The 22,796-nt window shown below is 44.6% G+C and overlaps 1 protein-coding gene across 2 annotated transcripts; it reads left to right on the top strand.

Annotated features, from left to right (window-relative positions):
* Nucleotides 1-3,727: 3,727 nt before the first annotated feature.
* On the top strand, nucleotides 3,728-20,763 carry TMED2 (transmembrane p24 trafficking protein 2). 2 transcript variants are annotated; one of them, XM_003812097.6, is made up of 4 exons: nucleotides 3,728-7,440; nucleotides 9,365-9,557; nucleotides 12,962-13,069; nucleotides 19,229-20,763. In XM_003812097.6, the coding sequence occupies exons 1-4, from the start codon at nucleotides 7,261-7,263 to the stop codon at nucleotides 19,351-19,353; spliced, it is 606 nt and encodes a 201-aa protein (XP_003812145.1). In that variant the 5' UTR covers nucleotides 3,728-7,260; the 3' UTR covers nucleotides 19,354-20,763. The 2 variants fall into 2 exon arrangements, with proteins under 2 accessions (XP_003812145.1, XP_054952304.1); XM_055096329.2 differs by lacking the exon at nucleotides 19,229-20,763 and adding an exon at nucleotides 16,787-16,923 and having other exon boundaries at nucleotides 7,151-7,440.
* The last annotated feature ends 2,033 nt before the right edge of the window (nucleotides 20,764-22,796 follow it).

Raw genomic sequence — 22,796 nt, forward strand, 5'->3', positions numbered from 1 at the left:
CTTAAAAAGGATGGATTTTATGGTATATGAATTGTATCTCAATAAGGCAGGATGAAAAGGGAGGGAAGCAGAGAGGGCCCAGTTTATGTTGCACCTCACTGACCACTGATTACCACCTGGTCAGTTCTGGGCCAGACGGCAGTTAAGAGGTTCATTCATTATCCATCAGATATGTATGGAGTACCCACCATGTGCCAGCTGTTTGTCCTGTTGGATGTATTCATGCACCTGATGGCACATGAGCTCATGCCAATCAATCTGTGGTGATAACCTTAAAAATGCACATTTGGCCAGGTGCAGTGGCCCATGTCTGTAATTCCAGCACTCTGGGAGGCTGAGGTGGGTGGATCGCCTGAGGTCAGGAGTTCGAGACCAGCCTGGCCAACATAGTGAACCCACGTCTCTACTAAAAATACAAAAAATTAGCCAGGCATGGTGGTAGGCGCCTGTAGTCCCAGCTACTCAGGAGGCGGAGGCAGGAGAATCGCTTTAACCCAGGAGGCGGAGGTTGCAGTGAGCCGAGATTGCGCCATTGCACTCCAGCCTGGGTGACAAGAGCAAAACTCCATCTCAAAAAAAAAAAAAAAAAAGTATACATTTAAGGCTGGGCATGGTGGCTCACATCTGTAATCCCAGCACTTTGGGAGGCCAAGGCAGGTGGATCACTTGAGGCCAGGAGTTAGCCTGGCTGACATGGTGAAATCCCATCTCTACTAAAAATACAAAAATTAGCTGGGCATGGTGGCGGGCACCTGTAATCCCAGCTACTTGGGAGGCTGAGGTACGAGAATTACTTGAACCCAGAGGCAGAGGTTGCAGTGAGCCAAGGTCGCACCACTGCACTCCAGCCTGAGTGTCAGAGTAAGACTGTCTTAAAAAACAAACAAAAAAAGGCACCTTTACTGTGGGTGACCTGTCAAGTCCTAAGAGCCTGGGATCCTCTGGGTAAATTTGACTGCAGATCCTGAAACAGTAATGTTGAAAAACACCTGATGAGTAAATATGGCTACAACAATGCTAACCAAAAAACCAATGAACAAAAAACTAGAGCCGTCAAAAGAACTACATCAAGCAGTTGATAGCAATCATTTTACAGTACTGTGATTGAGTTACCTTTGTCTCTTTTCTGATTTCAGATAACATAGTCAATTACATTTATAACGTAAACCATGAACATAATGACTTCTGGCTGCATCTTTGGTTTGGCTACCAGTGTGTTTTCAGACATTGGAATTGAATGTATTTAGGTATGGCATCCTATGATCCAGTTTGCCACAGCCCTCCCCGCTCCTACTGCCTATGCTAGTGCCATCTCCGATTCATATAAACTGCCTGATCCCTGAAGGCATTTGAATTTGAGTCCCCTGATTTATATAATAAAACCCTACAATATACAATTCACTGTGTTCCACCGAGATCCTAAAAATGTCCACTATTTATTTATTTATTTATTTATTGGAGACAGGGTCTCACTCTGTCACCCAGGCTGGAGTGCAGTGGCACTATCACAGCTCAGCTCACTGCAGTCTTGATCTCCCAGGCTTGGGTGATCCTCCCACCTCAGCCTCCCAAATAGCTGAGACTACAGGCACGTGCCACCATGCCTGGCCAATTTTTTTTTTGTATTTTTTGTAGAGATGGGGTCTTGCTATGCTGCCCTGGCTGGTCTCGAACTCTTGGACTCAAGCAATCCATACCCTTTGGCCTCCCAAAGTGCTGAGATTACAAGCATGAGGCACTGCGCCCAGCCCCGCATTTTAATTCCTTGATAAGTGGACTTAGAACTATTATTTAATCAGTTCAAAGCCGAAAATTAACATTGAATTTCTAGATAAAATCAAAATTGTTCTTGACCTTCTTCTGCAGCTGGGTTGCTTGGGAAGTCAAAAAGGGTTGTATCAAAAAAAAAAAAAAAAAAAGCCAGGAGTGGTGGTTGACGGCTGTAATCCCAGCACTTTGGGACTGCTTGAGCCCAGGAATTGGAGACCAGCCTGGGTAACATAGGGAGACCTCCATCTCTACAAATAGTTAAAAACAAAAACAAAAACAAAAACAAAAAAACTAGCTGGGTGTGGGTGCATGTGCCTGTGGTCTCGGCTACTGCAGAGCCTGAGATGGGAGGATTGCTTGAGCTCAGGAATGTGAGGCTGCAGTGAGCCGTGTTCATGCCACTGCACTCCAGCTTGGGTGACAGAGCCAGACCCTGTCTCAAAGGAAACAAACAAAAATAGAAAACAAAAGGGGCTGCATCCATTGGTTTAAGAGGAAACCTCTGTAGATATTATCAGCAGAGGCCAGGCGCAGTAGCTCACACCTGTAATCCCAGCATTCTGGGGAGGCTGAGGTGGGCAGATCACCTGAGGTCAAGAGTTCGAGACCAGCCTGGCCAACATGGCAAAACCCTGTCTCCACTAAAAAATACAAAAACAAAATTAGCTGGGCATGGTGGCATGCACCTGTAATCCCAGCTACTTGGGAGGCTGAGGCAGGAGAATCACTTGAACCCGGGAGGCGGAGGTTGCAGTGAGCTGAGATCGCACCATTGCACTCCAGCCTGGGAGTCAGAGCGAGACTCCATCTCAAGTTAAAAAAAAAAAAAAAAAGCCTGGGCGCGGTGGCTCATGCCTGTAATCCCAGCACTTTGGAAGGCCAAGGCGGGTGGATCACGACGTCAGGAGATCAAGACCACAAGACCATCCTGGCTAACACGGTGAAACCCCGTCTCTACTAAAAATACAAAAAATTAGCCGGGCTTGGTGGCGGGCGCCTGTAGTCCCAGCTACTTCGGAGGCTGAGGCAGGAGAATGGTGTGAACCCAGGAGGCAGAGCTTGCAGTGAGCAGAGATCGCGCCACTGCACTCCAGCCTGGGCGACAGAGCAAGACTCTTGTCTCAAAAAAAAAAAAAAAAAAAGATACTATCCGTTGAAAGAGACATCCAGGAAACAGGCGTATCAATGTGTTGTTAAGGATGGAGGAAGAGGCTCTAGGCTGTCTCCCTCCAGTGACGGCACTGGAGTCACATTACAGAACTGACCTGCCAGGGAAAGCAGGATGTCTGCCAGTCTGGAAGATGGGGAAGTAGGGGATCACCAGTAGAACTCTTCAGTTCAATAATACAGTTAACCCTTGAACAACGCAGGTTTGAAATACATGGGTCCATTTATATATGGATTTTTTTCACCTGGCCGGGCACCGTGGCTCACGTCTGTAATCCTGGCACTTTGGGAGGCGGAGGCAGGTGGATCAGTTGAGGCCAGGAGTTCGAGACCAGTCTGGCCAACATGGTGAAACCCTGTCTCTACTAAAAATTCAAAAATTAGCCGGGCGTAGTGGCCGGCGCCTGTAGTCCCAGCCACTTGGGAGGCTGAGGCAGGAGAGTCTCTTGAGCCTGGGAGACAGAGGTTGCACTGAGCCGAGGTTGAGCCACTGTACTCCAGCCAGGGCGAAAGAGCGAGACTCCATCTCAATAAAAATAAATAAATAAATAAAAGTTACACCAAGTATGCCTGCCTCTCATGCCTCTCTCTTTCCACCTCCACCACTTCTTCCACTTCTGCGACCCCCGAGACAGCAAGACCAACCCTTCCTCCTCCCCTCCTCTTCAGCCTACTCAACATAAAGATGACAAGGATGAAGAGCTTTACCATGAGTCACTTCCACTACATGAAGAGTAAATATATTTTCTCATCCTTATTATTTTCTTAATAACAATTTCTTTTCTCTAGTTTATTGTAAGGATACAGCATGTAATATATATAACATACAAAATATGCTAATCAGCTGTCATTGGCCAGGCACAGTGGCTGATGCCTGTAATCCCAGCACTTTGGAAGGCCAGAGTGGGTGGATCACTTGAGGCCAGGAGTTCGAGACCACCCTGGCCAACATGTTGAAACCCCATCTGTACTAAAAATACAAAAATTAGCCTGGCATGGTGGCGGGTGCCTGTGGTCCCAGCTACTTGGGAGGTTGAGGCAGGAGAATCACTTGAACCCAGGAGGCAGAGGTTATAGTGAACCGAGATCACATCACTGCACTACAGCCTGGGCAACAGAGCGAGATTCCATCTCAAAACAAAAACAAGAAACAAACAAACAAACAAAATGCTAATCAACTGTCATTGGTAAGGCTTCTGGTCAACAGTATGCTGTCAATAGTTAAGTTTTTGGGCTGGGCGCAGTGGCTCACGCCTGTAATCCCAGCACTTTGGGAGGCCAAAGCGGGTAGATCACCTGAGGTCAGGAGTCGAGACTAGCCTGGCCAACATGGCGAAACCCCGTCTCTACTAAAAATATAAAAATTAGCCAGGCGTGGTGGTGGGCACCTGTAATCCCAGCTACTCAGGAAGCTGAGGCAGAACTGCTTGAACTGGGAAGTGGAGGTTGCAGTGAGCCGAGATCGTGCCATTGCATTCCAGCCTGGGCGACAAGAGCAAAACTCCATCTCAAAAAAAAAAAAAAAAAAAAAGTTGTTTTTGGGGAGTCAAAAATGAGGCCAGGCGCAGTGGCTCATGCCTGTAATCACAGCACTTTGGGAGGCCGAGGCGGGTGGATCACCTGAGGTCAGGAGTTCGTGACCAGCTTGGCCAACCTGGTGAAACCCCATCTCTACTAAAAATACAAAAATTAGCCGGGCATGGTGGCGGGCGCCCGTAATCTCAGCTACTTGGGCGGCTGAGGCAGGAGAATTGCTTGAACCCGGGAGGCAGAGGTTGCAATGAGCTGAGATTGCGCCACTGCACTCCAGCCTTGGCGACAGAGGGAGACTCCATGTCAAAGAAAAAAAAAAAGACCCCAGGATTTTGGACTGTGCAGGGGTCGGTGCCCCAAATCCCCACGTTGTTCAAGGTCAACTGTACACTGTCATAGTCGGGAAAACTTCATCACTGCAGCTGCTCCTGTTTCTTGAAACCTGAAGCGGGAAACTGGATCCTGGGACACTACTGCCCCCTATCGCCTGTTGGTCTTCAAAGAAATAATCCCTTCAATTTTGCAAGGCCTGTGGTGTCATTCCCTTTTAACAGATAAGGAAACCGAGGCCAGGACGTGGTGGAAAATAATCAAGGTCACACAGCTATGTGCAAAAGTGGAGTAACAACCCAGGCTCCTCATTCCCAGGTCAGTCCAGTGACCTCAATTGACATGAAATGTGTGAGGTCCTTCTGTGGCCCTGTGGCAGGGCCTGAAAAGGACAGCGTATGTAAATCAAGTCTTGTGCCTTCACGAGTGAGGCAGAGTAGAAAATAACAGTAATTCACTAGGACCGAATCTGCATTGTAAACAGAGAGGAAGGGGCTAGTATTTGGCAGAAGGATGTCAAGGAACATTTTAGAGATAAGAGGTGACATTTGGGTTCTGAGGGATGAGTAGGAGTGTGCCAGGGTGCAAAGGATGAAAAGACAGCTCTAGCAGCTGGTAAGGGCTAAGGGGCATGGAGAAACAGCAAGACTTTGGGGAAATGGTAGAATTCTAACTTTGGAAAATTTGAACAAGGTAATTTTTTGTGTGTGGTTAAGGTATTACATACATACAGTAAAATAAAATGCAATAGTTGCTGGGTGTGGAGGCTCACGCCTGTTAATCCCAGTACTCTGGAAGGCAGAGGCGGGTGGATCATCTGAAGGTCAGGAGTTCGAGACCAGCCTGACCAACACGGTGAAAACCCGTCTCTACTAAAAATACAAAAATTACCTGGGTGTGGTGGCAGGCGCCCGTAATCCCAGCTACTTGGGAGGCTAAGGGAGAAGAATAGCTTGAAACCCGGAGGTGGAGGTTGCAGTGAGCTGAGATTGCGCTATTGCGCTCCAGCCTGGGTGACAAGAGTGAAAAGCTGTCTCAAAATAAAATAAAAATGTAATAGTCTAATTGATTTTTTTTTTAAATGTAGACATCCACGTATCTACCACCTAGGTAAAGATACTAGAGATTCCAGCAACCTGGGAGGATCCCTCGTGCCCCTTTCAGGTCTATATGAGCCTCCACCGTTCCCCAGTCCCCTGGAAGGAGAGGGGGTGGGAGAGACAACATGAAACCTAAAAACCAGTGGGGTTCGTGCCTGTAATCCCAGCTATTGGGTTGGCTGAGGCAGGAGGATCACTTGCCCAGGAGTTGGAGGCTGCAGTGAGCTATGATCAAGCCACCGCACTCCAGCCTGGGCGACAGATCAAGACCCCGTCTCTAAGCAAACAAACAAATAAACACCCCTCAAAACCCATGGCTTCAGGCCTGGCGCGGTAGCTTACTTCTGTAATCTCAGCACTTTGGGAGGCCGAGGAGGGCGGATCACTTGAGGTCAGGAGTTCCAGACCAGACTGGCCAACATGGCGAAACCCCGTCTCTACTAAAAAATAAAAAAAAAAATTGGCCGGGCGCGGTGGCTCACACCTGTAATTCCAGCACTTTGGGACGCCGAGGCGGGCGGATCACGCGGTCAAGAATTCAAGACCAGCCTGACCAACACAGTGAAACCCTGTCTCTACTGAAAATACAAAAAATTAGCCGGGCGTGGTGGCGGGCGCCTGTAATCCCAGCTACTCAGGAGGCTGAGGCAGGAGAATCGCTTGAGCCCAGGAGGCGGAGGTTGCAGTGAGCCGAGATCGCGCCACTGCACTCCTGGGCGACAGAAAGAGACTCCGTCTCAAAAAACAAACAAACAAAAAACACAAAAATTAACCAAGCGTGGTGGCTCACGCCTGTAATCCCAGCTACTCGCGAGGCTGAGGCACGAGAATCTCTGGAACCCGGGAGACGGAGGTTGCAGTGAGCCGAGATCGCGCCACTGGACTCCAGCCTGGGCAACAGAGCAAGACTCCGTCTCAAAAACGAAACAAAACAAAAGAAAAAAACCTTAAGTTTCAGCCCGCACATTCCCTCAACTCCTATCGCTGCCTGCAAATGTTTCGCCATCTTCTTGGACAATCCTAAGAGGGCATCGCAGAGGCTTCCGGACACTGTTGTTTTCCTGGGAAGTCCACAGGAACTTTAGCTTGGACGAGAAAGGACTAGGGAAAAATTTTTGGTCCTTCGGAGCCGCCGTCCAGGCTCGGGCCGCGCAGAGTCGCTTGTCCCTCGGCGGCTGCCGTGCCTCCCTTTACGTGGCAGCTGCGGGAGCCCGCCAATCCACTGCGCCCGCATCAGCCCCCACTGGTGGCGCAGGCGGAAGGGGCGGAGCCTACGCGGCGGCGGCCGAGAAGGCAGCGGGGCGGCGGCGGCGGCTGTGGAGGCCGCAGTCCGGGTCCTGGCTTCGGCCTCAGCCCCACCATGGTGACGCTTGCTGAACTGCTGGTGCTCCTGGCCGCTCTCCTGGCCACGGTCTCGGGCTATTTCGTTAGCATCGACGCGCATGCTGAAGAGTGCTTCTTTGAGCGGGTCACCTCGGGCACCAAGATGGGCCTCATCTTCGAGGTGGCGGAGGGCGGCTTCCTGGACATCGACGTGGAGGTGCGGGCTAGCTGCCCGCGGCTGAGGCTTGGTCGCGTGGCCGCTCGGGGATTGGTGGCACCTGGGGCCGGCGCGGGGCCTGTGTGGGGAGTGGGCTTGGAAGTCGCTGTCCGAGTCCTGGAGAAGCCCAGGCCGCCACCCCCCGCCCCGCCCCGGCCACGGCGACCTCCTGACGGCCCCTTTTCCCGCGACTTGCCTGGATTCCGGGATCCCTTGGGGGCTCCTTCGGCATGCTTGGTTGCTTTGGGTTGTCTCCTTGAACGACGGGTTCCTGTTGGAACCTCTCGCTGAGCTTTGTGAATCAGGCGCCGCGTGTCAGTCCGGGCCCCAGAGGCGCTTCTCAGTCACAGTTAGCTGGTGGCGGGTCTCGATCCAGTTAGCACCTGCCTTCCTTCGTGTTACGGATTAATGCTGGAACGTGGCACGGAAACTTTTCCAAAAAATTGATTAAAATCGATTGAGGATTAAAAACCTATTGAGTGCTAGGCATACTTTCGCGTTGTTTATTTTTCATAGAAGCAACCTTAAGGTTCTACTCTCACGGCTCCAGCTACCTCGTTTAGTCTCCTCTGCCAAGGAGAGATGGGGAGTTGGGTCATGCGTTTTAGGAGTAAGCAGTGCAGTGAAGTATCAGGAGAAGACAGGAATTTAAGAAACCAGCAGTCCCTAAATCTCCACCCGTGTTTTGTAAACCAAAAGAATGATGTGTTGCTAGTTTTTATTTTAATTCACCTGCTAGCATGATTAATTGGGTCTAAGGAGTTTCCATTTGACAGTGTACTCAGTAGGGCTGGGCACAAGTTACACAATACAAGTGAAATCCAAAAATAAGGGGATAACGGAAGGGAGAGACTCTTACACTTAGCTAAGAATTTAGCGATCAACTATTACAGTCTCGAAGTTATGCAAGTGACATGCACTTTGAAAGAGCGACTGACTTGATCACAGCCTAACAGCTGATTTGTAGCAGACTGGGATGAGAGTTTGGGTCTTCTCATTTCCAGGCTAGTCCTTTCCCCTAAGCCTTCAGGCATCTCAGATAAAGCAGAATTCCTTCACTGTTTGGCAGTAATCTGGAAAACTTTGAAATGTGATAAAAATTCATTTTGTTTGTATTTTAAAAAACCACAAACGTTTATTACCTCATGGTTTCTGTGGCCATGAATTATGGAGAGGCTTAGCTGGGTGTTTCTGGCTGGGAGTATCTCATGAGGTTGCAATCAAGATGTCAACCAGGGATGCAGAAATTCTTTATTTTAAAGAGATTTCTTTTTTCTTGAGTTTTGCTATCAGTCACAGTTGCATGTTTTTTGGTGATATTAGGCCAGTTAGAGACCACATTTAAGGTGAGCTTTCTGCTTCTGAGGGGTTTAATAAGGATAAATAAGACATAAATGTCAGGACCTAAAGGTGTTTTAGAGAGCCATGAAGTCAACCCTTATTTTATAAAGTGGGAGAATTGCAGCCCAAAATGGTTATTATCACTTACCGAAGTGAAGCTAAGTGAAAGTTACATATTCTTGGTGAATTTCTTTTTTTTCTTTTTTGGACGAAGTCTCGCTCTGTCGCCCAGGCTGGAGTGCAGTGGCACGATCTCGACTCACTGCAACCTCTGCCTCCCGGGTTCAAGCGATTTTCCTGCCTCAGCCTCCTGAGTAGCTGGGAATACAGGCGTGCGCCACCATGCCCGGCTAATTTCGTATTTTTAGTAGAGACGGAGTTTTACCATGTTGCCCAGGCTGGTCTTGAACTCCTGACCTCAAGTGATCTGCCTGCCTTGGTCTCCCAAAGTGCTGTGATTACAGGCGTGAGCCACCATGCCCAGCCATATTCTTGGTGAATTTCTTACTGCCATTAGACATTACTTATAAAGTCTATGACTTAATCTTTTGTGACATTTTATGCATTTCTCTCTTGCCTCCAGATTACAGGACCAGATAACAAAGGAATTTACAAAGGAGACAGAGAATCCAGTGGGAAATACACATTTGCTGCTCACATGGATGGAACATACAAATTTTGTTTTAGTAACCGGATGTCCACCATGACTCCAAAAATAGTGATGTTCACCATTGATATTGGGGAGGCTCCGAAAGGACAAGATATGGAAACAGAAGGTGAGATGAACATTCAGAAGATTTACATCACATTCCAAGAGCTAATTTTAGTTCTATACATTTTTACCTGAGTGGGGTACTTATTTTTTTTTAATTTCTTAACCAAAACCTTTTTGTGAAATATGCTTTTTATTTTTTGCAAGTCTCCTAATTAATAAAAAAGTTTCTTGAGGCTAGTGTTTGTTTTTTTGTTCTTCTTTTTTTTTTATTTATTTATTTTAAGATGGAGTCTCGCTCTTTCGCCCAGGCTGGAGTGCAGTAGCGTGATCTTGGCTCACTGCAGTCTCCGCCTCCTGGGTTCAAGCGATTCTCCCAAGTAGCGTCAGGCGTATGCCACCATGCCCAGCTAATTTTTGTATTTTTGGTAGAGATGGGGTTTCACCATGTTGGCCAGGGTGGTCTCAAACTCCTGACTTCAGGTGATCCACCTGCCTCAGCCTGCTGAAGTGCTGGGATTTTTTTGTTCTTTACATTTGTCCCTTCTAACAGATTTTCTTAGTCATTTTGTGCTCTTGTGAGCATGTAGGTTCCATGTGTCTTCGGTTATTTTTTCTGTTTATTTGCTAATCCTGGCATATACTTTATTTGCTCATTTGTATACATGACTAGTTTAGCTAAACTTTTTGTTGGTTCTTTTTGTGTTAAGATATCTTAACTTTTCTTTAGGTGGTGGAGATACCTGGGATGGTATGTGGATTGCTTTTTGACAGCATCCTTTTTGCATCTTTTTGTTTGCTAATGTCTAATTTCTGCTTTCTTTTTTCTAACCTCAGTTTGTTGGCATGAGAGTGTTTTTTTCTCTTAAAAAACCCCTACAACTAATTGGATTGATTATTTTTTTGGTGGTTTTTTATTTAGTTGACAGGAGGTATAGGTTAGGTTATTTTAAACTAATAGCACTGAAAACACAGTTGACATTTTAGTAGTAACATTGTTCTTTAAGATGAATGCTGAAGAGTGGAAATTCAATGATAAGGGAACAAAAGTCCCAATTAAACATAGCTCATAGCAAATGGTGCCTTTGACTTTGTAGAAAGTCATTTTGTAGACTTCCTAACCTGAAGCTTGGTTGGATATGAAATGCAGTTCTAGGAGCCATATGTTGATACGAAGACAAGAGTTCTTTTAGCCATATGTTGCAGTCAGAGTGTTCATTGCTCAGGTTACCAGTAATAAACCCTGATTGGTTCTTGGTGGTTCTGGATAAATTGCTTACCGGGAGCCAGCACATTTGGTGGTGTTTTTTTTTTGTTTTTTTTTTCCCCACAGTGCATGCCAGAGTTTTTGAAGCTAGTCGTTGTTTCACACATTTCATAGTATACTATTAGCGTGGTGATATTTGTCCCAGATATTCAGTATCAGTAGAGTGTTAACATCATAAAGAAGCTGAGTTGTTTGGCTAGATTTTGAAATCTATAGAATTTAGAGAGTCCTACTATTTAGTAATTCTTGCACTCATTTTTCAGGGCCACTTATAGGGTAGGACTTGACTAATTTTCAGGGAGAATGAGGAGTTCTGAAAGGCTTTTTTGGTTTATTTTCTGGAGATTGATCCTACTTAAATAGTTTGAAAATGTTGGTTGATGAATGTGAATATTGAACTTCTTAGATAATTTTTTAACATATATCCAAAATTCTTGCTTTTGCTTGTTAATGTCAGTGAATGGCAGCTGTCAAGTCAAGCCTTCCTCTAAAGCAGTGGTTCTCAAGTGAGGATGCCCAGGGGATATTTGGCAATATCTGGAGGCATTTTTTATTCGGAAGACTGGGGGTAGGTGCTACAGGCACCTAGGACTGGAGGCCATGGAGGCTGCTAAATACCCTATAGTGCATCATATAGCGCCCCACAGCATAGAAAAGCATTTGGTCCAAAATGGAGACAATGCCACTGCTGAGAAACCCTGCTCTATCAGTTCCATGTGGTGCATGGGGCTTCCAAAGGGAAATTTCGAGTGAGGGACGGTTTGACATTCCAATTCAACTGCCTTCAATGGTAGAGGCCCTTGGTTTCTCCTAAGAAACTTGGGGTTGTCTGCGAGAATCTGGAATCCCAGAAGAGACCCAGTCTTGGGCAGGGATGAAGAGATCCCCCTTTCCCAGGAATGTTTCCTGGTGCTGTTTCTCTCCTGCCTGTCTGTTCATTCTCATAACGTGGCACTACCTAGAAGCACATGCTTACTCTTCAGAACAGTGCCTTGTGTGTATTTTTGGTTCAAGAGGGATGCCTGGTTGAAAACTTGTGCCGCTAAGGGCTTGTCTCTCTACTTACATTGCCTGCTGTTCCCCACTATAGTGAAACTATTACCTTGTCAAAGAAGAATGTTTGAGTTGGTGTGGATTTTCCTAAGAGCGTTTTAACGTTTTTCTCTGCTCAGCTTCATAGAGATTAAGAGTCTGTTTTGGTGCTGCTCCTGCTTCTTAATTAATATTAGAGTTACATGACTCTTAGACTTTATTTGTAGGATTACATTTTAAAAATACAGGTATTTATTTTGTGCTCTTAGTCCCCTCTCCTCAGTGTTTTACTACTTTTGCTGTAGTTAATAGTCAGTATAGTGAACTTCACATAACAACATTTCATTAGAAGAAATTTCCTGGGGTTGTTTTCCTTTCCTTAGTAAGCATTATATAGTATGTTTCCTGCCCTGAAAGAGGTTTCTCTACTGGGAAGGGACTTTTAAAAATGCTTTGAGAATTAAATTGACATGATTCATATCAGTGGTCCAAATTGATGTTTGAACCATTTCAAAAGTAGCTTCTTTTGCAGGCCTTCTCTGAGGATTTTGAAAAGTTATTTTATATTATTTTATATTTTATATTTATTTTATAAGTGTTTTTCAAAAAGAGATTGCCCCAGCCTGGCAACATAGCGAGACCCCGTCTCTAAAAAATAAAAATAAAATGGTAGTCAGGCATAGTGACGCACCCCTCAGGAGGCTGAGGCAGGGGATTGCTTGAGCCCAGGAATTTTAGGTTACAGTGAGCTATAATTGCACCACTGTACTTGAGCCTGGGTGATAGAGTGAGATCCTGTCTTGAAAAAAAAAAAAAAAAAAGATGGCTGGGCGCAGTGGCTCACGCCTGTAATTCCAGCATTTTGGGAGGCTGAAGCAGGTGGATCACCTGAGGTCAGGAGTTCGAGACCAGCCTGACCAACATGGTGAAACCCCGTCTCTACTAAAAATACAAAAATTAGCTGGGTGTGGCAGCGTGTGCCTGTAATCCCAGCTACTCTGGAGGCTGAGGCAGGAGAATCACTTCAACCTGGGAGGCAGAGGTTGCAGTGAGCTGAGATTGAGTGCCACTGCACTCCAGCCTGGGCAACAGAGCGAGACTCTGTCTCAAAAAAAAAAAAAAAAAAAAAGACATTGACAAATGTGTTTTGTTTTCAAATCCTTCTGTAGCTCACCAGAACAAGCTAGAAGAAATGATCAATGAGCTAGCAGTGGCGATGACAGCTGTAAAGCACGAACAGGAATACATGGAAGTCCGGGAGAGAATACACAGAGCCAGTAAGTGAATGCCGTCACTTTGCAGCAGTGTCTGATGGTGAAGGTTGTTTTACTCAACAGCTTGCTCGTATTTTCCTCATTTGGAAACTTTGCAAATTTTATGTGAAAGCATTGGCTTTAAAAGTGTACCTACACGAGATATTTTTTGAGCATACACGTGTGTGGAGCTTTGTAGTTTATTATTGAGACATTCATTCTAAACTAGAAAATGCTATTAAGATTTAGTACAAGTTTTTAAGGGTTTGGTTTTCTGGCCGGGCATGGTGGCTCACGCCTGTAATCCCAGCACTTTGGGAGGCTGGGGCAGGTGGATCACCTGAGGTTGGGAGTTCGAGACCAGGCTGGCCAACATGGTGAAACCTCGTCTCTACAAAAAATAAAAAAATTAGCTGGGTGTGGTGGCGTGCACCTATAGTCCCAGCTACTCGGGAGGCTGAGGCATGAGAATCACTTGAACCCGGGAGGCAGAGGTTGCAGTGAGCTGAGATTGGGCCACTGCACTCCAGCCTGGGCAATGGAGCTAGACTCTGTCTCAGGGAAAAAAAAAAAAAAAGTTTGGGTTTTAAAAAATGTATGGTGAGCTAAGGAATAAGCTAATTGTTTTCTTAAATCAGAAGGGAAAAATGTTGTAAAATTCATATTGCATTGGTTTTTAATCACATACCTGAAACTTATGTACCAGTGGGATTAATATTAGATGCTGAGATTTAACCTTTTTACTAAAATGGAAAGCTTAATATAGTTAGACTAGAAAACACCAAAACATGAGTACAGGGAAGTCACCAGGTGAAGATCAGTTTGGGTCCTCAAGTTTGTAAGTTGGGAATTTGGAATGTATTTTTCTGTGGAAACAGTGATGATTGAAATCTTGTGTTAGGTTGCAAAAGTCTGTTTAGAACTGGATAGAGCATTAAAAATTAGGCTTTTGCATTTAAAATTAAGAGGTACTATATTGACAGACAGACCAATTCCATTGATTAGGTTCAGGGCCACACCATTGTTCAGTGTTTTCATCCTCCAGGTAGTTCTTGGGGAGATGAAAAGAGCAAGGTGGCTGGGGGCAGTGGCTCACGCCTGTAATCCTAGCACTTTGGGAGGCTGAGGTGGGCGGATCACAAGGTCAAGAGATTGAGACCATCCTGGCCAACATGGTGAAATCCCATCTCTACTAAAACTACAAAAATTAGCCGGGCATGGTGGCACGCGCCTGTAGTCCCAGCTACTCAGGAGGCTGAGGCAGGAGAATCGCTTGAACCCGGGAGGCGGAGGTTGCAGTGAGCTGATATCATGCCATTGCACTCCGGCCTGGCGACAGAGCGAGACTCCGTCTCAAAAAAAAAAAAAAGGGAAAAGAACAAGGTATAGTGACGCATCTCTGTAGTCCCAGCTACTCAGGAGGCTGAGGCGGGGGATTGCTTGGGAGCAAGCGCTTGTCTTAAGGGCAGTGATTTTATGTCAGGAATCTTTGTTCTGAGACTGGAGTAGGAAGTGAAGAGTGACTCAAAGAGATAAGCACAGCTTGAATTTCTTCCAGATGTGCTTTCTGTTTTTCCTACCCTTAAATCTATTCTTGCTACTTATGGAAACAAATCTTCAGCATCTAGAGCACAGACATCAGCTTGTGTTGGCAGGAAGGTGTGTAAATGTAATAGCCTGGAGAACTCCCCTCATCCCCACTTGTTTTAGGAGTGGAGTGGGGCATATTATGGACCAAGGCTTGTCTACAAGTACTCCAGCCTCTTGCCTCACAATTTTGTCTCCTTGCCTCCACTCTTAATCTCACCAGCTGGGATCTTCACTTTTTCTCTCTTATCTTGTTGGGACCCATATGTTGGTTACCTTGTTCCCAGATGGGGAAACAGCCCATTCTGGAGTTGGAAGGGCACTGAACTAACTCAGAGGGCAAGTTCCTCTACTTTGCAATTTTAACTGGTTCAGACCAGATGGCTTTCAAGTTATAGAAGTTCTTGGGAACATAGTGGCCAGAGGAAGCACATGTCTTCCAGTCTTTAGGGTGTCCAACCTTGTTCTCTCACCCATGATTTGAGTGGAGATACTCCTATATTTGTTTCACAAATAGTGAGCTATGTGTTCATATTTAAAAGTGTTAGCAATTTCTAGAATTGAGTTTATAGGTATTCAGTTTAAATTTACAAAGCAAATGGTTCCCATAATGTTTTGTTTTTGTGAGTCTTCCTATAGGACCCACTCCTCAGCAGTGAACATAATGAGACCCTTTCACTACAGTGTTGTAATAATAATGTGTTGCTTCTAGATCAGGCTGATATATGAGTGGCATGAGGACAGTGTCCCAGGTCACTACATTCTGATGTTACTGTGCTTCAATGTGTTCTATTTAAACTTAAAGGTGCATTTTTCTTTGGGAGGCTGAGGCAGGTGGATCACCTGAGGTCAGGAGTTTGAGACCAGCCTGGCCAACATGGTGAAACCCCGTCTCTACTAAAAATGGAAAAATTAGGCCGAGCGCAGTGGCTCATGCCTGTAATCCCAGCACTTTGGGAGGCCGAGGCAGGCGAATAACGAGGTCAGTAGTTCGAGACCAGCCTGGCCAAGAGAACAGCCTGGCCAATATGGTGAAACCCCATCTCTACTAAAAATACAAAAATTAGCCAGGCACATGTAATCCCAGCTGCTTGGGAGGCTGAGATCACTTGAACCCAGGAGTTGCCTAGGCTGGTCTTGAACTCGTGGGCTTCAGTGATCCACCTGCTTCTGCCTTTCAAAGTGCTGGGATTACAGGCCTGAGCCACTGTGCCTGGCCTATTTTCTTTTTATCAGACTCTCTGGTTTTTTTTTGTTTTTTTTTTTTTTAGATGGAGTCTTGCTCTGTCGCCCAGGCTGGAGTGCAGTGGTGCTATCTCAGCCCACTGCAATCTCCACCTCCTGGGTTCAGGTGATTCTCCTGCCTCAGCCTCCTGAGTAGCTGGGACTACAGGCGCCCACCACCACCAAATTTTGACATTGTAAATAATTGCATTTTGGATAACTGTGATTTTGAAATAATTCCTTAATTTTTTGTAGAAGTCAGTTTTCTGATTCAGCAAAATGGATAGTAATATAGGACGTTTCAATGGTGAGGGAGAAAGATGGTTGGATTGGGTGTTAACCGTAGAATTATGACCTTGGGCAAGTCACCTTTTCTTCTCTGCTCCCTGTATACAAGCGGAATGGACTTGGCTGTACCCAGTGAATCTTTAAGCCCAGCTAATTTTTGTATTTTTAGTAGGCGGGGTTTCACCACGTTGGCCAGGATGGTTTCGATCTCTTCACCTTGTGATCCACCCGCCTTGGCCTCCCAAAGTGCTGGGATTACAGGCGTGAGCCACCACGCCCAGCCCTATTTTCTTTTTAGAGACACAGGGTCTTACTCTGTTGCCCAGCCTGTAGTGCTGTGCTGACAATACAGCTCACTGCAGCCTCAACCTCCTGGGCTCAAGTGATCCTCCCGCCTCAACCTCCCAAGTGGCTGGAACTACAGGCATGTGCCACTACACCTGGCTAATTTTTTTTTTTTTTTGGTGTTGTAGAGACTGGGTTTCTCCATATTGCCCAGTGTTGGCCTCTGACTCCTGAGCTAAAGCAGTCCTCCTGTCTCGGCCTCCCAAAGTCCTGGGATTATAGTGTAATTGTTTTTAATGTTGGCCATTTGCAGAAAAATAAAACACTACATAGAATTTTTTTTTTTTTTTTTTTGAGATGGAGTCTCGCTCTGTTGCCCAGGCAGGAGTGCAGTGGTGCAAACTTGGCTCACTGCAAGCTCCGCCTTCCAGGTTCACGCCATTCTCCTGCCTCTGCCTCTCGAGTAGTTGGGACTACAGGTGCCCGCCACCACGCCTGGGTAATTTTTTTTATTTTTAGTAGAGACGGGGTTTCACCGTGTTAGCCAGGATGGTCTCGATCTCCTGACCTCGTGATCCACCCGCCTCGACCTCACAAAGTGCTGGGATTATAGGCATGAGCCACTGTGCCCGGCCTACATAGTAATTAAAAGCTGAGGCTATAGAATTTGACTGGAGAGTTAGACACAATGTCTTGTACCTGTACTCTTAGCTGCTTCAGAGGCTGAGGCAGGAGGATTGTTTGAGGTCAGGAGCTTGAGACCAACCTGGGCAACACAAGACCGTTTTTTAAAAAAATAAAATAAATTGGCCAGGCGTGATGGCTCATGCCTATAATCCCAGCACTTTGGGAGGCCGAGGCGGGTGGATCACCTGAGGTTGGGAGTTCAAGACCAGCCTGACTAACATGGAGAAACCGCATCTCTACTAAAAATACAAAATTAGTCAGGTGTGGTGGTACATGTCTGTAAGCTCAGCTACTTGGGAGGCTGAGGCAGGAGAATCACTTGAACCCAGGAGGTGGAGGTTGCAGTGAGCTGGGATCGCGTCATTGCACTCCAGCCTGGGCAACAAGAGTGAAACTCTGTCTCAAAACATAAAAAATAAAAAAAAATAATAATAAAATACGTTTAAAAATAAAAAGAATTTGGCTAGGCGTGGCGGCTCATGCCTATAATCCCAGCACTTTGGGAGGCCGAGGCAGGCAGATCACCTGAGGTTAAGAGTTCAAGACCAGCCTGGCCAACATGGTGAAGCCCTATCTCTACTAAAAATACAAAAATTAGCCGGGCATGGTGGTGTGCACCTGTAATCCCAGCTACTCAGGAGTCTGAGACAGGAGGATCACTTGAACCCAGGAGGCAGAGGTTGCAGTGAGCTGAGATTGCGCCACTGCCCTCCAGCCTGGGTGACAGTGAGACTCTGATTCAAAAAAAAATAAGTAAAAAGAATTTGATCAGAAACTTGAATGTAACAAATAGAGTATAGTAAATATAGAGTAGGTGTGGATTTTACTTTAAGGATCAAATCCTTAGTTTGAGAGCAGGACAGATGAGCATAGTTTGTCTTGTATTTGATGGTCTGGTAGTAACTGTCAGTATGGATCCATATAACTGAATAACCTCTTCCATTGAGAACAATTGACAAGTACACAGGTGCTCAACAAATATTTTTAACATATTTGGGGAAAAAGACACTCAGACTGCCATATTTTGACGTTGTAAATAATTGCATTTTGGATAACTGATTTGGAAATAATTCCTTAATTTTTTTAGAAGTCAGTTTTCTGATTCAGCAAATTGGATACTAATACAGGACGTTTCAATGGTGAGGGAGAAAGATGGTTGGATTGGGTTTTAACCCTAGAATTATGACCTTGGCCAAGTCACATTTTCTTCTCTGCTCCCCATATACAAGCAGAATGGACTTGGCTGTACCCAGTGAATTTTAAGGTTTCTTTTAAAAATCTTTGCTTCTACTTTGGGAGGCTGAGGCAGGAGGATCAGTTGAGGCCAGGAGTTCAAGACCAACTTGGGCAACATAGCAAGAGCCTTTCTCTACAAAAACAAAAAAAATTAGTCAAATGGGCTGGTGCATACCTGTACTCCCAGCTACTCAGGAGGCTGAGGTGGCAGGATTGCTTGAGTACAGTTCAAGGTTGCAGTGAACTATGATTGTGTCATGGCATTCCAGCCTGGGCAACAGAGCAAACAAAAAAGTCTTTGCTTTGGAGTATGTTGAGTTGCTTGGAGACAAAAGTATTTAGAGTATAGGTGACCCACAGGTTACAATGACTTCACTTAGAAATTTTCAGCTTTATGATGGTGCAAAAGTGATGTGCATTCAGAAGAAACTGAGCATCAAGTACCCATGCAACCATTCTGTTTTTTACTTTCAGTGCAGTGTTCACTAACTTGATAAATAAAATAGAAAATAATAATAAAATGCAGTTTAACTTGTATGAGATATACAACACTTTATTATAAAATAATCTTTGTGTTGTTAGATGCTTTTGCTCAACTGTAGGCTAATGTAAGTGTTCTGATCGTGTTTTAGGTAGGCTAGGCTAAGCTATGATGTTTGCTAGGTTAGGTGTATTAAATATATTTTTGACTTATGTATTTTCAACATAAGCTGGGTTTATTGGGATGTAACCCCATCGTAAGTTGAGGAACATCTATTCTATGAGTGGTGTACACAATATTACTTTCACATAGAGGGAAGACTAGAATATTTATGATGCCTATGTCTTTTTGGGGGAGAATTGTTAAATTTTGTTTGTTTGTTTTGTCCTCAACAGTCAACGACAACACAAACAGCAGAGTGGTCCTTTGGTCCTTCTTTGAAGCTCTTGTTCTAGTTGCCATGACATTGGGACAGATCTACTACCTGAAGAGATTTTTTGAAGTCCGGAGGGTTGTTTAAAAAGCCTCTTCCTGATGATCCCAACTCAGAATTCACTGTTTACCAAACACCTTGGTCATAATAATGTCATTAGTTTCTCCATTTTTATTTTCTGAACTGTACATTCACAACTTATGTTTCTTTGTGATTAATAGATATTGGGGGAAAAAACGCCTTTTTAGGAAAATTATAGTGAAAATCTGACAGTTGATTGGCATAATTTCTTGTTTGAATGCTGCCTCCATTATATAGGTCCTTCCAGGAACTCAAACACTGTAAGTGAAATATGGGAGTATAGTTTTTATTATTTCTTCTTTTCCTTTTGTTTTCATAATATAATGCAGTTTGTTCAGGAAATCAGCACAAAGCCTGATAGTACTTTACTAAAATGACTGCATTCTTTGGATTCCTTCAGTCTATGGTTCAGGTCACTAAAGATTCATTTTTGTTGAGTCCTTATGAGAAACAGCAGTATGAATCTTGACGGTTTCTGCCCGTCCTAATGGCAGAGCTCTCTGACTTGGGTGTATGCTGCCAGGCTGGGTACTTTCATACTTTGTTTTCTTGTTTTGCTTTAAAACTACGACTCGGCATACATTTTCCCACATACATTTTTACATTGTACCTTAGGACTCAGTCATCTCCACTTAAATTGATGACACAAGCAGCTAATAACCATTTTTGGGTTTCTGCCTAACCCCCTAATTGTCTGTTAAAGCCAGTTCTCTGGGTGTCCCAGTGAGTGGTGGCTTTTTTTCTTTCCACATTGGCACATTCACTTCTCCCACTCTTGGCATGTAAGAAATAAGCATTTACATAATTGGAAAAATCCGGATTTCTGATGCCAAAGGGTTAAAGCTTCTTGGATTTCATTTCATTGATATACAGCCACTATTTTATTTTTGATCAGTGGCCTTTGGGCCACTGTTTAGGGTACTGACCATCAGTGTCAGCATTAGGGTTTTGGTTTTTGTTTCTTTTGGGTCTTTCTTTTTTGGCACATGTGAATCTTGTTTTGTGTAAAATGAAATTACTTTCTCTTGTTCTCTGATGATGGGTTTAAAATTAAAAGAGCATCTGGTTTTGGTATGGGGATGATCCAGGATTATGTTGTGACTGATACATATTAGTTACTTGTACTTTTTTTTTTTTTTGGATCTTTGCAAGGGCAAAACTACAAGTAACGAGTTTTATATAATTAATTTAAATTTGTTACAGGTTTTCATGTTCAGGATAAACCATACTTCCACCTTGGGTGAGAACACTTGCAACAGTTTATTAATGAGGTGACTTTCACCTTAGGACAACTGTTGCATGCCAAGTTTTTTTTTGTGTGTGAAACACTTCAAAACTGATTTAAAAGATGTAAATTTAAAATTGGTTGTATCTAATATGCCCCAGGTTCGGTAAATAAACAATTCTTTTTAAAAACAGTATTCTGTGTTTTATATATTGACAGCTAATCCACATTTTTTACACACCAACTTTCTGTTCTTATTTGACATGAGACATGTTCATGTTTTCTGAGTATTTATACCTATTACGTCTGTTACTTTTTAATTCTATAAACTTGAGGATAGTGAATGGTACCAAGTTTTAGTTTCTGCATAGGTTTTCCAGTGTGGCTTCTCTGATGGATCAGTGCTAAAATCTTAAGTATTTTTCTATTTGGGAAAAAAGGGTTGAATTATTTTCACTTGCCCACGTAGTTTATGAATGTGGGAAATAGCTTCAAAGACAGATTAAATGATTTGCCCAAGGCCACAGAAAAGAGAGTGAAAGGTGGAACCGGAGACTAGATCACCACCTGTAGAAACTGTTCGTCCTCTGTGAAACTAACGGCCTGCTGGTAATAAAAGTAGCTACCATTTCTTGAGTACTGTGTAATGTCTCGATCTAGTACTAAGCACTTTACTTGGTCTGTCTTATTCATGCTTCAAAACTGCCATTACCTTGGGTAAAACCATTTTGGAAGTGAGGAGGAAAACAGGCTTGGAAAGGATCTTAAGGTCAGAAAACTAGTAGGTAGTAGAGCCCAGAAGACACACACAGATATGTAATTTCCCTGTGCCTTTGCTTTCAGAACTGTCTGTGAAGTCCCCCACCTTTTCTTTTTCTGGAGACAGGATCTCACTCTGTTCCCAGGTTGGCTTGATCTCTGCTCACTGAAGCCTCAACCTCCCGGGCTCAAGTGATCCTACCACCTCAGCTCTCCAAGTAGCTGGGACTACATTTTTTGTTTTTTAAAGACAGGGTCTTGCTTTGTTACCTGGACTGGAGTGCAGTGGCACAAACATGGCTCACTGGAGCCTTAACCTCTCAAGTGCTCCTCTCATCTCAGCCTCCCGAGTAGCTGGGACCACAGGCATGCACCACCACGCCTAGCTAATTAAAAAATTATTTTTGTAGAGGCAGAGTCTCCTGTATGTTGCCCAGGCTGGCCTCATTCTCTTGGGCTCAAGTGATCCTCCTGCCTCAGCCTCCCAAAGTGTTGGGATTGCAGACATGAGCCACTGTGCCTGGCCGAAGTCCCATTTTATAAAAGTTGTCAAAGGTGTTTTGAGAATGTGATGATCATTTCATTGAAAATGTGGCTTCAGGCTGTTGTCTTTTACTTAATTTGAGATGACTGCAGTCTGCATGAGTTGTATTCCCATTTATTAATCCCACAAATATTTGAGTGATTGCTGTGTGCTACAGTGATAGTCCTTGGGATAAAGAAGATAAAGACCCTATTAGTGTGGGTTTTACATTTTGGTGGCAGAGATGAACCTAATAAGTTTTGTGTGTGTGTGTGTGTGTGTGTTTGTGTGTGTGTGGCGAGAAAGAGATAATGGTAAATGCTAAGAAGGGAACATAAATCAAGGTAGGAGTTTCAGTGCTACAGAAAGGAAGGTAACAGAAGGTGATTTCAAAAGTCCAAGTGGAATGTAAGGGAGTGTAAGGGAAAACTTCCCCTTGGCTCTCAGGTTTCTCTAAAAATTCAACTGAAAAAAGGCAGATTAATAGGAGGAAAGTGATACAAATTTATTTGGTCATGCTTTTACATGACAAAGGAACCTTCAGAATTAAGACCCAAAGTTACAGGGAAAACTATTTTTATGCTTAGGCTCAACAAAATATGCACAGCTGAGTAGAAATAGGACTGGACAAGAAGAGCATGATCTAATGCTCATAGACTGAGTGGGGAAGCCCAGCGAGGCCTGTCTGGATTCTTTCCTTCTGGGTAGGGGAAAGAACCCTTCCTGGAATGGGGTCTTACAACCTACAAGCAAAACAAAGGAGGTCAGATACTTTTTTTTTTTTTTTTTTTGAGACAGTCTTTCTTTGTCACCCAGGCTGGAGTGCGGTGGCGCGATCTTGGCTCACTGCAGCCTCCGCCTCCCGGGTTCAAGCAATTCTCCTGCCTCAGCCTCCCAAGTAGCTGGGAATACAGGCACACGCTGCCACATCTGGCTAATTTT

The sequence above is a fragment of the Pan paniscus genome, chromosome 10, assembly GCF_029289425.2.
Source record: "Pan paniscus chromosome 10, NHGRI_mPanPan1-v2.0_pri, whole genome shotgun sequence".
Taxonomy (NCBI): domain Eukaryota; kingdom Metazoa; phylum Chordata; class Mammalia; order Primates; family Hominidae; genus Pan; species Pan paniscus.

Excerpts from the sequence above, each read along its gene's own strand:
- TMED2 (XM_003812097.6), top strand. The coding sequence starts at position 7,261 with ATGGTGACGCTTGCTGAACTGCTGGTGCTCCTGGCCGCTCTCCTGGCC. Across the intron at positions 7,441-9,364 it reads TCCTGGACATCGACGTGGAG|ATTACAGGACCAGATAACAA; the intron begins GTGCGGGCTAGC and ends TCTTGCCTCCAG. Across the intron at positions 13,070-19,228 it reads GGAGAGAATACACAGAGCCA|TCAACGACAACACAAACAGC; the intron begins GTAAGTGAATGC and ends TGTCCTCAACAG.